Source organism: Erpetoichthys calabaricus, chromosome 2 (genome assembly GCF_900747795.2).
Source record: "Erpetoichthys calabaricus chromosome 2, fErpCal1.3, whole genome shotgun sequence".
Taxonomy (NCBI): Eukaryota; Metazoa; Chordata; class Cladistia; order Polypteriformes; family Polypteridae; genus Erpetoichthys; species Erpetoichthys calabaricus.
The window spans coordinates 163,804,225-163,822,353 of NC_041395.2; the positions used below are offsets into that span (position 1 = coordinate 163,804,225).

Sequence of the window (18,129 nt, forward strand, 5' to 3'; positions counted from 1 at the left end):
TGGCTCCCTGTTCAGGTGTTGGTCCTGCTGTGAGCCTGATGCTTGCTGGGATAAGCTCCAGCTGCTCTTTGACCCTGCCCTGGATAAGAGGGTAAAAAAAATGGATGTTGCAAAGATTAGAGTGTATACATGAAATCCAATCATATGGTAATTGTATATCCCTAGAGTGAAATGGTGATGCATTTGTCAGCACTACTGCCTCACAGCTCTCGGAGGTCAGCTGGAAATCTTGAGTCATGTTGCATGTTCACTGTTGTCTATGTGGTTGTTCTTCTTGCTACTTTGGTTTTCCTCCCACACTCAAAGTCATTCATGTTAAGTTTATAGGTGACTCTAATCTGTCCCAACATAAGTGAGCGTAGGTGTGTATATAAGTAAACTCTATAATGGAATGGTATCCTGTCCAAGGTTGATTCCTGTTTTGTACTCAATACCGCTGACCAAGGTTCTGGCTTTTGTGATCAACATTAACTGGACAAAGTAGGTAAAGATAGATAGATAGATAGATAGATAGATAGATAGATAGATAGATAGATAGATAGATAGATAGATAGATAGATAGATAGATAGATAGATAGATAGATAGATAGATAGATAGATAGATAGATAGATAGATAGATAGATGAAGGTAGCTCTACGAAATAACTAGCTGATTAATTATGAAGGGTTTATGACTTCATGAGAGCAACTGATAAAGGGAAAATAAGCACTACAAAGACATTGGAGAAGGATATTGCTTTGTGAAGAAGCACATCACTATTTTGTTTGTTTTCATTCTCCCTGAGCAAGGTATAGCATTTTATAAGTTAAAATGCCCTTTTAAAATGCATTGTACCTTACTATGTTTATTGTTCCTTTCACAGATTCTCTGTCAGTGGTAACTACTGGGCAGCATCGCTTTGTATCCTTGTAAAATGAGGATTTTCTTTGGGCAGCATTGAGTGTGCTAGAGTGTGCCAAGATGGACAGGAAAATGTGGCATCATGGTAGAGAGGCAGGGGGTTGTTTTTCTTGGAAGGTGGGGGCCGGATGAGGTATCTCTCTGTGGGATAAGCAGAAGTGGGAACATTTGTGCACATGCTGATTAATTGGATTTTAAAGTGTAGTTTGTCCACATGGTGGTGAGTAGCTTTCTGGAAAGGAGTTCTTTATTGTCCCTATTCTTTATTGAGTTCTTTATTGTCCCTATTAGCTTTTATGCTGTCTTGTAGGAGAAGTCAGTATATTAACTGTGATGGATTCAGGCCTGTCTCACTAGAGAATACTTTGAGGAGTGAGAAAGGTATGGAGAAATTCTTTCAATTTGGTTCCAACCCTCAAAAGACTTGTACAAGACTTTAAAAACTGTTTTGGGATTGGTGTAATAGTAAGGTACTGGATTGAAGATTTATTGTGTTAATTTTCCTTTTTATTGTAATTTTAATGGGCACATTTTTCAGTATTTATTGAACACAATGGAACTGTCTTTAAATATGAACTTATTTATGAATGATAGTGTCCCAGGCTACATAACCTTAAATGAAGATATTCCAAAACTCAATCTAAAAGATTATTTAAGCCTTTTAGCAGTAGGAATATAAAAAACTTTAAAAATGAAAGACAATCTTTCAGTTTCTCAAGTTAATCTGGTTAAGCACCTTGAGCATGGGAAAGGCTCTATATAAATGAAATGTGTTTTGTTTGTATAAAATGCAAGTGTCTGTTATGATTATTATTAACTAGCTGTGTAAGCCCGTGCTGTAAAAAGCCCGGGGTCCTAGAAACTATTGAAATCATCAGAAGAATAATTGAAATACAGAGATGTCAGGTAATTGAAAGGAACTACTCTGGCCGTCACTCTCCTAGGAGGATTAGTTTTGCCGATGTGCTTGCATTGCTTGTGCACTAGCGGCGGGAAGAAACGTAAAAGGGATACTGATTTTCCGATGTTAGCGGCTAATCGACTTTTCTTTCTTCTGAGGTTTCATTTTGCTGACATGCTTGCCTCGCTTGTGCATTAGCGGCTGGAGGAAGATTAAAGGAGATACCGTTTTGCCGATGTTATCAGCTAAGCAACTTTGTCTTTCTTCTGAGGCTTTGTTTTGCTGATATGCTGGCCTCGCTTGTGTTATTAGCAGCTAAGTGAGTTTTTTGTTTCCTCGGAGGCAGAGCCCCTTACCCCGACTCCACCTCACACTTCCAGGCCGGACAAACACACACACTTTCACGCGTAGATGTTTATATATAAGACTAGAGAAAAAGCCCGTTTCGACAACGTAAGATGAAACGGGCATGAGTGGAATAGTATAATATATAATAAGTATAAGCACCACAAACCTGATATAGGTGTATTGAATGAATGCGTAATTAGGCCTCAAGCTGTAGTCGAAATCGCCTTTCAGGCCTCTAGAGCTTTAATCGAAGTCGCCTTTCTCTTTGAATTTTCGCGGCCGTAAATCCGCCGCCTGACGCGATGTCGGTCTCGTAAGGTTTTTCGGGCAGCTGCGCAGAAGGCGACTGCGCAGAAGGCTTCGGACATGCGCAGAAGGCGACTGCGCATTCCGCACCACAAACCTGATATAGGTGTATTGAATGAATGCATAATTAGGCCTCGAGCTGTAGTCGAAATCGCCTTTCTCTTTGAATTTTCGCGGCCATAGTCGCCTTTCTCTTTGAATTTTTGCGGCCGTAAATTCGCCGCCTGCCACGATGTCGGTCTCGTAAGGTTTTTCGGGCAGCTGCACAGAAGGTGACTGTGCATTCGGCTTCGGACATGTGCAGAAGGCGACTGCGCATTCGGCTTCGGACAGACATGAGTAAATGAGTGAGTGAATGAGTGAGTGAGTGAGTGAGTGAGTGAGTGAGTGAGTGAGTGAGTGAGGAGACTGGCGAATTATGTATTAAGATTAAAAGCTTAACCTCCCCAATATCTCATCTGGACATTTTTTTTAAAAAAGGACAGGGGGTATTCATGACCAGGTAATATGACTTTAGATGATAGACACTGTTTTACTAACAAGCTACATTTTCTGAGGAAGCTATAATATTCACTGATTGTAGTGAAGCATAAAATATTTTGCCATTAAAGACAAGTCATCAAAATGAGGAGATAGATGGACAATTGGTATAAACACAGACAACAACTGATCATTTTGCACATAAGTGTGCTCCTTCCATGCACAAGATTTACTGCAACATTATTGTCTGTAAAGATGCATAAGCAAGTTGCAGTTTCAAAAAGTGACATACTTGATATAGATTACTGTGTTCTTGTATATAGGGCACAGTTATCACCATCATCTGTTTCCTTCTGTAGTCTTTACACTTCTCCAGTTTTTTCTTGTTTTTTTCAAGCACGACCTATTAAGCACTGTGTTTCTACAGATCATTGACATGCATAAGTAAAAAATGGGATTATTATTTTTTTTTAACCATTGACATTTGTATATTAATGTTGTTTAGATTATCCTCAAGATAATTATGTTTATTTGTTCTTATTACTGAAAATCATCAAGGTTCTCATCACTTATAATTTACAATGAGTACATTCAGAGACTGTTTTAAATCTATCTTTGCCTAAGTATTTAAAGAATTAAATGAATCATGATATGACATAAATGGATCATATTAAACAGCTTATAAAATTCTAGGTTCTGAATTCTAAAGAGTTTGCACTTTAGAGAATAGTCTTTTGAAATCATCTTTAGTTACCATTCTCTTACAGTCTAAGTGGGACATTAAACTGTTCTTTCTGTCCCTTGGCCGGTCTGCTTTACCTTTATCCAAGCCTATGGAGTGTTATACCTTGCAGACTTCCCCCTTATTCTGTAACAATTCAAATAATGTTGGTCAGGAAATTGTTGGGCTTGCTGTGAGTACACTCTTGTTATTGCCAAAATGGCACCATAATATCTATTTAAAAGTGTGGATCTTAAGCAATGCAATTCAAATACATCAAATTAGGTATGTCCTGTGTGTTATGAAAATGTTTTTGAATTCATAATTTGTGCTGGTTCTTATCCCAGGCCAGCCCCTCATTGTGCTCAGAGAGGACAAGTGTGGGACAGCACACAGGGACAAAGCCCTAAACATTAACTAATGGTTAGATGGCAGCACTCATGAAAATGTATGATAGCTCAGCACATTATCCCTCATGATGCCTCTGTGCAGGTCACATTAAGGTTAATCTAATTTAAAACGTTTGCCTTGAGGATAAAGTGCAGTTTGCACGTGTCTGCTGGTGTTTGATATTGAGTGGTGTGCCTTCCTGCCTTTTCCTAGTGCCTATCATTTTTATTTTGTTTTTTAACATATTCATTACTTTATGATAAATTAAATCTCTTGTTGGGTGCATGCATGTACAAAGTTTTAACTTGTTTTTTTAGTTTGTAATTGTACATGTTCTGCTTATCTGGGTCTTTTCATAAAAGTCCAAATGAATTTAACTAGTAAATCAACTGGAAGAGGATTTTTTGAAATACTACACAGAGGAAAGTCAGATTTAAGCAAAAAATACAAGAGGCCAATAGGTCTTCATTTTCAAGTTCAAGGGAATTCACAAGATTCCTAGTTAAATTAAACTAAAATGGGTACCAGGAGTTTCTCCACTAAAAGTCTGCTAAAAATGACATTTTCTGTGAGGTCTTTCCATTATTTTGCAATCGAGTTTGGACTTTACTTGTGACATATCTATATTAACAGTACGCAAGATAAACAAATAATACAAATTAATATTATGTGTATAATCCTAATAGCATTCACATGTCTTGAACCACTTTCGAAGAATTATAATACAAAAATGTTTACTGCATGCAGTGTTTCACTCCAATCAATGCAAATTAGCACTCAGTTCCATGTCTCAGTTTTCTCTTTGTCTTTCTCAAATTATTTTATTCAGAAACTGTTTGTATGTCTTTACAAACTACTCCATGTTCTCGACCAGGGGAACACACAAGTCCAAAAAAGAAATGTTGGGGTGCCCCTCCTAATATTGGTGCCAAAAAGTCAAAATATACAGGAGCACAATGTCGCAAACAAAAACACAAAAGCAATAGGTAGGCTGCAGAGAGCCTTAGAAACAAAGGTAGAGTTGCTCTGTAGAGCAGTCAGGGTAGGTAGGAGATCCAACCAGCAGTCTGCACTTTCCCAAATGTGAGAAGTGTCTTGGTCTTTCACTCCTTGGATTGAAAGGGTGGCATAAGTTGACCTTATTAGGTATCTTCTTAGAGCTGTGGGTGAAAAAAGAGACTATAAATTCAGAAACAGTGGCCCCTTGTGTCCTGGGGTGGTAGTGCTTACCTCTGATGAGCCTGGAAGGTGACCCACTCTCATGCATGTGACATTGAAATCTTCAATATAATAAACCTATTGAAATATAATATCCACCTATCTACCTATTTCTTTCTTTTATCTTTCTATATTTTTATGGGCCATATTCATTAATGAAGAAACAACTGACTTATTTTTCACTATTACCCTCATGTGATATCTTTCTCATTTGTTTTAAATATTTTACAACATTATGTATGGAATTACTAACTTGACAAGACAAAGTAATTCTTATTTTTTATTTATTTTGCATTCCATTACTACCAGGGCAGCAGAGAGGCTCATAAGTGGTCCACTGTTCCATGGATCAGACTTCGAATATCAATGTGCAGATTTTCTCCAGGACTCTGATACCTCCCAAAGGTTTGTGCTTTAAGCTAACTTGCAATTTGGAAACTGAACCTTTAGTGTTTGTGCATTCTACGATGGACTTGCATCAATTCTGGAGATTATATTCTGTCATGCTATGGATGCTGTTGGGACAGGTTTTGGCTTCCTGTGACTTTCCTTGGACAATCACATTTTTGAATAGGGGCTTTAGAGGTTTGCTATTTTAACACTAGAATCCCTGAAGCCTACGAAAAAACTCGTAATCCCAGGCCACCTTAAATTCCTTCGCATCTCTCCATAACCGTCTTTTGTTTTGTAAATGTGTTGATCAGCACAAGCAGCAAGTAGCCTGCTATCTCATCTCTCCCTCGACGAAGCTCAACTCGGGCAAAAAGTTCTCCCAGCTCAAGGCTCCTTATCTGTGTGTGACGTGCCTGGAGTCGTATTGGGTAAATAATACAGTATATCGTTATTTGGAATACATACATTTCATGTGTGTTCCGTGTCTACAAAGATCTGGGTAAATGCAGAATAAAAGGAAATGTGAGGCAAGAAATGCTGAACATATACCTAAAGCAGAAATTTTTTCCATGTTATACTAAAAATGACGTGAAGTGTATAATGTATGAAGACTTTAGTCCAAATATCAAATAAACACGTGTGCTTTTACTCAAAAATATAACCAAAGTAAACAAAAATCATTCAATTTACATGTTGCTGTCAATGAGTTACAAACCCAAGCTCAAATGTCATTTGATAGAAAGTTAATACGTATTCTTGAATGGTGCAGAGGTAAGAACTGCTGCCTTATAACCAAAAGGTTGCCGGTTTGAGTCCCGGCACTCCGCATTTTGATTAGTGAGCCGCTATTATTATTATTATTACTAGAATATCATAAAAACATACATTTGATCTGAGTCTGTAACGCCCCGTGTAAATTTGGGCTACTTGTAAAAGTTAGCACTCTCAGTGACATTTACGTGATACAATGAACTTGCCTCTACCTCTCTGAGCTGATGCTGTTTATCTCCATTCTTTTCACAAGAGCAGTGTTGACAACAGTTGGTACTGTGGTTGATGCCTGATCAGAATTATTTGTTGTACCGGCAGTCAAAGATACGATGTCCCATGACTGCAATTAGACTAGACAAAGGGAGGACCGTAACAACAGACAGCTTCTTCACAGCGCTTTCACTGGCCAAAAGACTGCTGCAATGCAGCACAACTCTGTTTGGCACCAAAAGTAAAATGGGACTTCCACCTGCAGCTAAAGTCACTTTAGTATGCAATTCGCCAAGCTAGTGTTTAGATCTGGCAGTGCCATGCTGAACCTGTATGCGCCCAAAAAGAATAAGCCTTTGATTTCAGTCACAAACTAAAAAATAACATTTGCTAGGATCTTGTTATTAGTAGTAAGCTACTAATATACACCCTATAGGTAGGTGTTATCCATGTTTTAACACAGAGTCATAAACATTGCGAGAAGGGGAAGTGAAACCTCCAAAATACTCTATAAAGTAGGCCAGGACCTTCACTGGCCAGCCCAGGAAAGGCTCACCCCAAACTAGCAATTACCCTAAATGCCTCCTGCAGGTTTTGGTCTAGACATGCAAATAAATGGGGAGCTTATCTAAAAGATGAAAAAAAATCAATTATTGAAAGAAAGCAAAAATAGGCAAATATAACGAACACTGTTCTAACAAGAAGAAAAGAGTTGCCTAAACGGCAATCCAAAGATAGCAAGTCCTAATACATTTAACTGAAGGTAAAGATCCAAAAGCAGAAACAGAACAATTCAGAAAACCAGAAAATCAAAAGACAGACAATACTTACAGTAAACTGCAAACAAATTCAATCTAACACCACTAAAAGTTCCTCTTTTGCTGAGACATATAGCCAGAGGGAGGACCCAGCAGCAGTGATGTGAGGGTGGCTGTGCCTCCCGGGGCTACACCCACAAAGTATAAGGAGTAGCAGAATATTTAAAGAGATAAAACACAAATAACAAATAAGCAGGACTGACGGAAATGGCAGAAAAAATGAAAAGGTAAACCTCAGAATTAACTAAAACACTAAAAAATTAAATACAGAATAATGCAAGCCAGGAAAAACCCCCTGTTTGTAATACAATGAATCTAATGTATTGTCAATTGTGCTTTGTCAAAGTATTTGTAAAGATCACACAGCAGTGAATGACTAATAGACACATCTCAGTAGCCTCTATTCTAAAGTGTTACCAATGTAGATACAGAAAATGTGTGCATGATTGGATGGACAGATATATGGATAAATAGATATCAATCATTAACTTCTTAAGTTGTAACTATAAGGTATCTAGTTTCTTAGATATGTCACTGGATCTATAGTGGAAAAGTAAGGCATTTACGAAGATAGAAGAGTATATGGATGAAAAGATGGACTCACTGATCCTCATATGCTTGGCCTGCCTTGTACTTTATTGAGTGCTGTTTGCTTTCTAGTAAGTAGTAGTAATTGCTTTCTAGTTGTGTCATATGTATACTTATAGTTTGGAAAAAATTAAAAGTAATAGACTCAGAAATGAAAGTCTGAACATATATGAATATTCAAACACTCATTCTGGACAAATAAAAAGATGAGTTTGAAATATAGCTCAGTTCTCTGTAGCACAGATCTTCGTTCCACAAGGCCTTTAGAAAATCGTCATTTTTTTCCGTTCTTTAGCCAGAGAAACAGCCACATATGTGGATGCAATTCACTGTGCTACACCTTATTTTATCATAAATGAGTTTTACTTAAATCATTCTACTCTGTCGAGCCTCCACAGGCCCTCCAAAGAAGAGCCAATTATCTCACCAGTTCCCAAGTAAAGGGCACCACTTCCAGAGAAGTTGGACTCAGCTTAGAGTACAAGATTGACAGCAGTAGCAATCAGCAGTCCAGAGGTGGTGAAGTCACAAATAAGATAATACTGGAGGCTATTGAAAAACACAAAATAAGACTATGGGTGTTTTTGTAAATGAAATTATATAGATTAAGGCAGTGCTCCATCATCAGTAATTTTACATCTGTACCTAGCACTCTACCCTTCTTGTCATTTATAAATCTCGGAAGTCATTTGCCAGTTCTTCATCTCCATGCCTCCAGCACTTGCTATGAATTACAAATCCTGCTCAGTCTCTGCAACACTACTACTTCAATCACAAGCCATTTAACCTTTGATTAAGCTCAATTGCTTTCCCTCATTGCTCTCTTGTCAATATTTATTTCTGCAACAAAATAGACCCTGGAAAAAAGACAAGATAGCAGATCTTTCATGATGGACCTCATTGTAAGTAAATGTACAGAAAGACTCACATTTTCTCTTTTTATATTTATTTACACAGGTTGGCAGTGAAATATTCTGTTGACTTTTATGTTCTAAGTAAGCTCTACGTTAAAGACGTTTCTTAAAAGCAAGATTTCATCTTAGGGATTGACTGAATAAATACTGTATAATGTGCTGAGTTAGGTGAACCTAATATGTGAAACAAGTGTGCAGATAAATTATGAAGTAACATTTCTCAATGTATATTCTGTATACTCTTCAGTACAACAAGCAGGCTCATTTGGTGTCATCTAATGTAAAGTGTCACAGCAGGTGGAGGTTTAAAATATGAAAAATGTGGCAGATGAGAAAACCGAGCCTCTTTGAGAATGTGGAACATGCAAAAGCACCTGTGGGATTTCCAGTAAAATGCACTTTGGCAGTAGCAACGTACATTGACATGCCAGTGCAAGAAAAAATACAGTCATACAGCAGTTAGCCCTCTGCATGTTCTTACTAGAACATCAAGCTGTGTCACCAGTAAAAGAGTGCAACATGGGTAAAAACATGCTATGCTTCTCCAGGATGCTAGAGAACAGGTGACATGGTGTGTTCTGGGAACCTTAGGGAAAAAGACAGATAAGTAGGGACAGAAAGTGACAAGCTACAGTGGCCAAATGAAGGCTGTAAATGTGATCATACTGAGAAAAAGAGAGCTCAGAAGCCAGCATATCACAAGCAGGACATAGTCCCCAAGTAAAAGCACTGGAATTGTACTGGCCTTTTAACTAAGGCATCCCAGACGGTAGTTAAAATCCTTTAAGAGATAAAGAAGGTGTGTGTTTTGCTGTAAATGGAAGGCAGCAGATTTAAATTAAAAAGAGCCTGGAGATAAAGATGTAGTCACACAGGGGTCAGTACTAGAAGATCAAAGTACACTGACGTTAAAATCAAACACAAAATCCTAAATTGAAGTGGGAAGTTGTGGTTCAAGATCTTAAATCAGGAAAAACTAGATACCATAAACTGACATGCAAAGTGTCAAGGAAGTCATTTGGAACCTCAGATACCAAGATGTGTGTCATGTCAACCTTTATTCCGTGGCACTCAGTCATTACCTTCTGGCACAAGTCCCTTGCAATGGTATAGTAACCACTTCAGAAAACAGTAGCAGCCACTCCAAGAAAAATCAAATCAGAAAATGATGCAACAATAATTTCATGACTTTAAATAAGTTATTATCAAAGCTGAACTCTAAATACCTAACCTTCTTCCTAACAATACACAGTTGTCTTGGTTTCCACTAGAGGGTACTGTAGTCTAATAGGCCCAAGACTTTATTGACTTGTCCCTGTTAAAGTCACCTAAAGTCACCTGACTAGAATTGGGATATGACTTGGGGGGGAAAGGTTCTCTAGCTGGAGGAACAGAAGCCAGCAAGTGAGAGAAACAGACTGTGTGTGTGTGTGTGTGTGTGTGTGTGAGAAACAGAGAAAGAGTGACCACAAGACATTAAGAGAGAGAAGGAAAGGTAGGAGGTAAATATAACTGATTTACAGTAGTGTAACTTTGGCCCAGCATTTAGACATGGGTTCAACACTCATTTAAGTAGGATCAGAGAGACTACAGGATTGTGTTAATCTTGAATTTATTTTTTTACTTTCTGCTCTCCTTGTATTCATACACTTTTGGAGTTTTTGTGAGATTAGACTGCTGCCACAGTTACCCCTTCTTTTTTACATTACACACAAGCAGATGCTGAGATCCTGGCATCCCACAGGAGACAACACTAAAACACAATTTTGTTTCTCATTTAATGCTTAGCTGAGCAGCATCTATGCTGAACAAAAGTCACTTTAGCTTTGCCAATGTTCTCGTTCATCTAATTTATTTTTTACTGTTGCTTAAATTTACTTTCCTGTGGCTGCTGTTTTTATTTTTATTTTTCTACAGCTGGTTTATACTGGCACTAAAATAGAAAGCCACTATGGAAAATTCAGTGACATCTCTGTGAGGTTTCTTTGTAAAGTTATTAGACAAAAAAATATCTGAATCTATGCATGTGACTCAAAGTGGGCCCTGAGTCTGATCAATCTAAAATATGATTTCTCTCTTTTGCCTTTTTCAGACACTGATAAAATCTGAGTACTTTTTGTCAGTCCTGTTCAACATGTGGATAAAAACTGACATGGACTTCTTGTAAAGGCAGCAGCCTTTTTCTCCAGTTGACCACTGCATCCTTAACTAGACATCAACAACCTTACCTTCACAGTTTGTTGTCTTCTCTAAACAAAATGAGCAGCTTTTTTGCTAAGATGGATCCTCGGCGCATCCAGTGGGGTGCCACTTGGTATGCTTTTCACTCTCGGATTCTGCGTACCAAGCCAGTGGAGTCAATGTTGGAGAGTACAGGTGGTGCTGCTGCACCCCAGAGCACCAAGCTTGCTCGAGTACTTACCACTGTGGACCTGGTATCTCTAGGAGTTGGAAGCTGTGTGGGCACCGGCATGTACGTAGTTTCCGGACTGGTGGCAAAGGAAATGGCTGGGCCTGGTGTCATTGTGTCTTTTATCATCGCAGCTGTGGCATCCATCCTGTCAGGTGACATTGGAATTTTCTTTATATTGGAAAGTATGAATTTAGTGTGGGATATCCTGAAATGATCCATCCCTACATATTCAGACCATATTTATTCAGGTTAAAGTTACAGGGGCTGTGAACAATGAAGAATCCATTTCTGGAAAGGGCACCAGTCCATCTCAGAACACAGACATGTAATTATTCATCCTGCTTTAGTTTAAAGATGCCAGACAGCTTAAAATGTGCTGGAATGTGTGTTAGAAATCTGGAGCACTCAGCTAAGTCACAGCCACAGAAAGAGCACATACTGTAGACTCAATTCAGACAATGATCAGGACAGGATTTGAACCAAGTCTCCTGGAGCCATGTAGCAGCACCACCCATCATTTCACCACATTACTATCTATCCTAAAATCTGGGATTGTAAAAGATCTATACAGGCTTTCGAAATTGTTCAGATCTCAAATCTACATATAACATCACCTTTTATTATATATAACATCGACAATTTACATAAATGCACTAGTGGTAATAAGATACTAATGACCCAGGTTAAAAAATCAGTATCACTGAAGTGAAACTTAAACACTCCTAAGGTATTTTATGTTAAATATGCTTTACCTTGAGTAATGGTTTAAGATATAATTAGGATTACACAATTGGTGGTAATTATCATCAGCCCATCTGTATCTTCAGAACTGAAAATTAGAACTACTAATGTATTCACTTTTTCCATCTGTCTGTTTGTCTATAACACATGTAGTTGGAGAACGTAATGAGCTAGAATGCTACAATTTTCAGGAATGTTTTTAATTATTACGACGAAACATACAAACCTCCACTGATCCAGCATCATCGGGTGAATATAAGCTAGCTGCCAGTGAAAGACTGCCATGAAAAGTGATACGAAGCAAAAGAACAGCAAGCAGCACTGTCATCTCTCATACCAAGTGCTCACTAAGGATGGGCATTTCTAGCAAGTTTGCATTTGAATATCCTATCCTGATATTTCAATATTGATTGAATGTTTAAAAGAATCAATTTCCTAGGATGTTTTAAATTTGCTGAAGGATATAGAGTTGCTGATTTGCTGACAGGAAGCAAATGATGGAGAAACTGTTTTGTAAAGATATGTTCTCAAGTCCAATCTGTTATTTCTTACAAAAGTCTGACTCGACATTTCTGCAGCAGATTGAGGGAGCCTTTCAGAGCAAGAAAAGGCTGCTACTTTGATGCTTGTAGGATGTCATTATGGCAGAGGGTCAGGTTTGGATTCATTATTCATTTCAGTTTTGAAAACTTCAGGTATTCAAAAGCTGAAATTTTGTCACAGGGAAAGATCTGCCATTTAAAATATATAAAATTAGATTTTTCAGTCCATTGTCTGTTTTGTTTTTATAGTTACAGAAGCTGTTGCTCAACCACCATGTGATCAGGCACATATTGAGCACAATAACTGTGCAAACAAAGTGAGGGAGGCATCACTGAGAAAGTCACATAATGTGTTGTATTAGTCTACATAATTAAAAAAATGAATTGGTTTCCTTAATTTGTAAGAAACGTGTTACAAATGATAAAGTGCATAAACAACAATGCATCAAGAAAGAGAAAAAGTCCCACTTTGTCTTTAAGTTTTTAACAATGAAAGAGACAGGACTGCAAAAAAAACAGAATGGGGTATAAAGACTGGCAGGCCATATCACAGTCGGAAGAAGAAAGCTAAAAAGCAGTACTCCATAGCGATCATAAGGTCTTGTTTCACTCCTCATTTCAGTGCAGCCAATGTGAGCTTCTGCCTGGCTTCACTACCTGCTAATGGGTATAAACACCATTATGGTAAAAAAAAAGGAAAGACCTCAAACAGCCATAAAAAATTAAACAAAACAAACAGGAGTACAAAACAAAATGTATAATGTGCTCAACTAACATAAAGACAATAAAATGAAAAACAGGCAGGCACAGATGGAAAAGATCCTTTAAAATATTAAAAAAATGTCAAGAACAAAGTTTGACTTCTCTGAAAAAAAAGGTAAGAAGACCAGTCTATCTGACTATGCTTTCATCTGTGCTTACACAGTATTCTAAAACTACATATCTACACTGCCTGTGTTCCAAATTTCCATTGTGATTATGTCGATCACTGCCACTGACTGTTAAGACCTTCTTGGTTCTTAAAACACAAAATGGTGTTGAGCCTCAAAATGAGAGTCAGACCAGTACTCCCACATTGATCTGAACTAAAGTTGTACGCATCACCTACTCATATCAACCCGTCTCCCAAACTTGAGAGGAAGGTTTTAAGGCTTGCACATGCCAAACGAAACAAATGCTTAATAAACATAATCAAAAACAACAGTAGAATTCAAAAGAAAGATGAAAAACAGAAGTGAAAACTAATGTGTCAGTAAGGAACTGAAGCTTCTCAGACCATTGTAAAGGCTGAAAGCAGCCCCTCAGCTGCAACATCGGGGTGGCCTGTCTTTGTAGGTGCCACATATATAAATCAGGATCATACATAAAAGAACAAATAAATATATAGTCAGCATGATGCAAAAATGTCAACTAACTAATGAACAAAACAGTATTGATGAAGAAATAGAAAAATATACACAAATAAGACCACACAAACATATATATAAACGTCTACGTGTGGAAGTGTGTGTGTCTGTCTGTCCGGCCCGGAAGTGAGAGGTGGAGTCGGGGTAAGGGCTCCACCTCGGAGGAAACAGACAACTCACTTAGCCACTAAGACACAAGCGAGGCGAGCACATCAGCAAAACAAAACCTCAGAAGAAAGAGACATTCGCTTAGCCGCTAATAGACAAGTGATGTGTGCATGTCGGCAAAATGAAACCTCCTAGGAGGGAGATGCCCGGAGTAGTTCATTTCAATTTCCTGACATCTCTACATTTAAATTTTTTTTCTAATGATTTCAATAGTTTCTAGGACCCCTGGCTTTTTATAGCACGGGCTTACACAGTTAGAAGTATATAATGGCAAAATTAACAAAATAATACTCAAAGGAAAAAATACAATGAATAAAAAGAATAGACACTTGAGACTTAACTGTGATCTCTCACCATGACATCATAATATGGTGGCCATCTCAGATCCTTGGGCACAATAGATGATACCCAGCTAACATAACAAAGGTCAACAAATATCTAGAGACTTAGATGAACAGTAACTACCCTTCATGAATTACAGCATCTGAGAGACGAGGGCTGAAATAGTGGATAGCACAATGGTGCAGTGGATGAAGCGATTTTTCTCTAGGTATTCCAGTTTTACTCCTACAATTCAAATGCGTATGCGTTAGCTTAACTGGCAATCCTAAATTGACTCAGGGTGAGACTAGACCCTATGATGGATTGTTTCCTGAGTATCATACACTGCTACTAGAATAGGGTCCTGTCCCCGTGACTCTGTCTTTGATTAAGTTGGTTTGACAGTTTTAAGGTACAAGTGGCACAACATTTTTCCTAACCTTCCATTATTCTTAAATCTACAATACAACTCGATATGATTTGGCATAGGTAATACAAAAGAACATGATCATCATTAGGCAAATAAACAAACTGCAGAGAGGCTTTTTTAACTCACTTACACCCTTTCATGGGCACATCCCTCAAAGAGTTACAAATATTGTGTAAGCTACTGTAGTCATTTCTATAACTAAGCTGCCTGCCTCATGCCTTAAATAATTTCATTTAAAACATTATTTTATGTCACTGAAATAAAAAATAAGAACTGAGAAAAAAGAGATGCATCATTTCATTATTAGTGCAGGTTCCAATTGGCAATTATATCAAAAGCTCTGGCAAACTTCACTTGTTTGGACAACCGCGCTTCTCCACTCCCACAACGCACAGCTTCAAATAGTCTGCAACTACATTTGCAAAATAAAATTCTACATTTTAAAAGCCAAGGTGATTTTTTCCTAGAGAGTCCAGATGGCATCCATAGGTAGCTGACAAGTTAATGGAGACACAAGAGGGATACAAATTATATCAGGTACTTACGTGCAGATGAGGTTGGAGATAACAAAATAATGAAATCACCACTCTGCTTAAGGTTATTTGTAAAGCAGTCCTAGCTGACATGGCTTGTTGAAGGAACGTCAAGGATCCTGAGAGAAGGCTGGATATTGGGGTGAATTTCAATGACAAAGACTGACCATCATGCTCATGTCTCACAACGAATAGTGACTGACATGAAAACGGAGTAGAAGTTAGAAGGAAAAACATTGCAGTTGCTAGAGGAAACTGTAGGCATGAGACTGTTTATTGATTCGCAATGCAAGGAAATATATCTTATAACATTCTATACTATTGTGACAGGGGGCCTTTCCTCTTCTATTCTCCACCAACATGTATTTCCAGGCTGTACACCATAACATGCTATTTTTGTGCAAAGAAACTGAAATTTAAAATGCTGTTATGTATGAAACTCTTTAAAAGCATTAATGGTGTGTTCATCTCTTGGATCCAAATTTACTTTTAAGGTCTTGGATTGCGAGCTTTACTTGAACAATCCATGATACCCTCAACTGTTTGTTCTAATGTTCCCTTTCGGCTTCACAGGTGTATGTTATGCAGAGTTCGGGGTGCGGGTCCCAAAGACTACAGGGTCTGCCTATACCTACAGCTATGTGACGGTTGGGGAGTTTGTGGCCTTTTTTATTGGCTGGAATCTCATCTTGGAGTATCTCATTGGGACGGCCGCTGGTGCCAGTGCTCTCAGCAGTATGTTTGACTCCTTGGCTAACCACAGCATTAGCAACTGGATGATAAAAAATGTGGGCACACTGAATGGTCTGGGTGAGTATTAGACCTGTCAAGTATTCTTTTTTACCCTACTTGGGCCAGGGAGATTAAGAGTAAATCCTGAGTGAAAAGTGGCTCACCTTTTGTACTATTGTGTAACATTTTATTTTTCACTGCCTGCTGCCCAGGTGCTCTCAGCCTTTTATACAACTAGTGCTCCACCTGGCTGTTCTTTCTCTGTCTCAGTGTCTCTTGCTTTGTCACGTTTACATCTTTCGATTCAATGTTATTATTAAAATGTTAATCCTGTTTTATACCATACCATTATTTAAGCCTGTTGAATCCCAAGCAGGGTTGTGGGATGCTGCAAGCTATCTCAGCAAGCACAGGATGTAAGGCAGGAAAAATCTGGACAGTGCATCAGCCCATCGCAGGGGAACACACACCTGAACCCACTAGGGCCAATTGAGCATCACCAATCCACCAGGTATGGGGGGGGAAACCCATGCAGACTTGAGGAGAACATGTAAAATTCACAAAGGGAGGACCAGGGATGTGAACCCTGACCTCTTAACACTTCTATGGTTATGATTGTAGTAGTACGGGTGAATAAAAGTTCATGAATTTAGCTTTTTTTGTGATCTTTTATGTTCGTAAGACTTACTTTTGAACACTTTGAAATCACTTCAGATTTTTCTTTACTCAAGCCTCCTGACTCACATCTTACATATAAACATCTACACATGGAAGTGTGTGTGTCTGTCTGTCCGGTCCGGAAGTGCGAGGCTACAGCAGTGAAGCTCAAAGAGCAGGCAAGGCAGCCCCAAGTTAACGAGGCGGAGACAAACTCACTTACAAGGGGAGCGAGTACGTCCGTAAAATGAAACTCTTTGCATTTCAATTTTGTTTCTGATGATTTCAATAGCTTCTAGGGGCCCAGGTTTTTTACAGCATGGGCTTACACAGCTAGTATGATATAATGTTCGATTTGTCTTAATGTCTAGTCATGCAAAATGTCAACTTTTTTGGAGTTCCCCCTATTTTTGGCCCCATGGACCCAAAAAAACTCTTTTAGGCAATTGCAGACCATATTTTGTGCAGGAATTTACATCCTGAAGATAAAGAGTAAAGCAATATGTGTTATCACCCAAAATGATCAGAAGAACTTAAAGTTGTGCGTATCACATCAGCCGACCCCTGAATTAAAGTTAAAGTTACTGCTATTCACAAAACAATGGGGACGATGATACACACATCAGTACTAAAATGCTGTTAATGGCTATGGGGATCACTTTGGATCAAAGGCCTTAAATCTGGGTATTTGAAACACAAATGCTTGATTTGAATCTTAGCATTTTTCAAATAAATGCTTCTCGTAAAATAAATCCGGGAAATTTAATGCAGAATTACACTACAAATTGACTATCAGGCTTAGGTGGTCCGCTGTTTGATTTGATTTTAGTAAAGTGGTCCTCAATCCAAAACACTTTGAGTACCACTGGTTTAGAACTACTATGTCTTTCTGTGTTTTTAAACAAATCTATGAGTTTATGCATACACATTATGTAATTATTAACTTTGTAATCATATTTTACCTGTGAATTTGTTAGCCTTCACTCAATGAAGAGTGCTATACATTGAACTGAAGCCTAGACGGGAACACACCGATACTTGCTCATATGGCGAAACCACTAAATTATTGTGACAAATAGAGGGAAATTGCTGAGAGTTAAGACATTTTAATTGTGTAATTCAAAAAATAGTTTTGTCCAACCTATATGAGATGTTTCAAGGTAGGCTCTACCACCCTTTTAATCCTTTTTTGTGGCCATGCTGACAGAGACAATCAAATGAATTTAG

General features: G+C 38.2%; 1 protein-coding gene across 1 annotated transcript in view; it reads left to right on the forward strand.

Annotated features, from left to right (window-relative positions):
* The window catches only part of slc7a14b (solute carrier family 7 member 14b), an 81,440-nt gene that overhangs the window by 35,760 nt on the left and 27,551 nt on the right, over positions 1–18,129 (forward strand). Inside the window, exons 2-4 of the mRNA XM_028794722.2 lie at positions 5,575–5,670; positions 11,052–11,524; positions 16,087–16,323. Coding sequence (XP_028650555.1) covers positions 11,218–11,524; positions 16,087–16,323 — 544 coding nt within the window. The 5' untranslated portion in view covers positions 5,575–5,670; positions 11,052–11,217. The remainder of the gene's footprint in view (positions 1–5,574; positions 5,671–11,051; positions 11,525–16,086; positions 16,324–18,129) is intronic.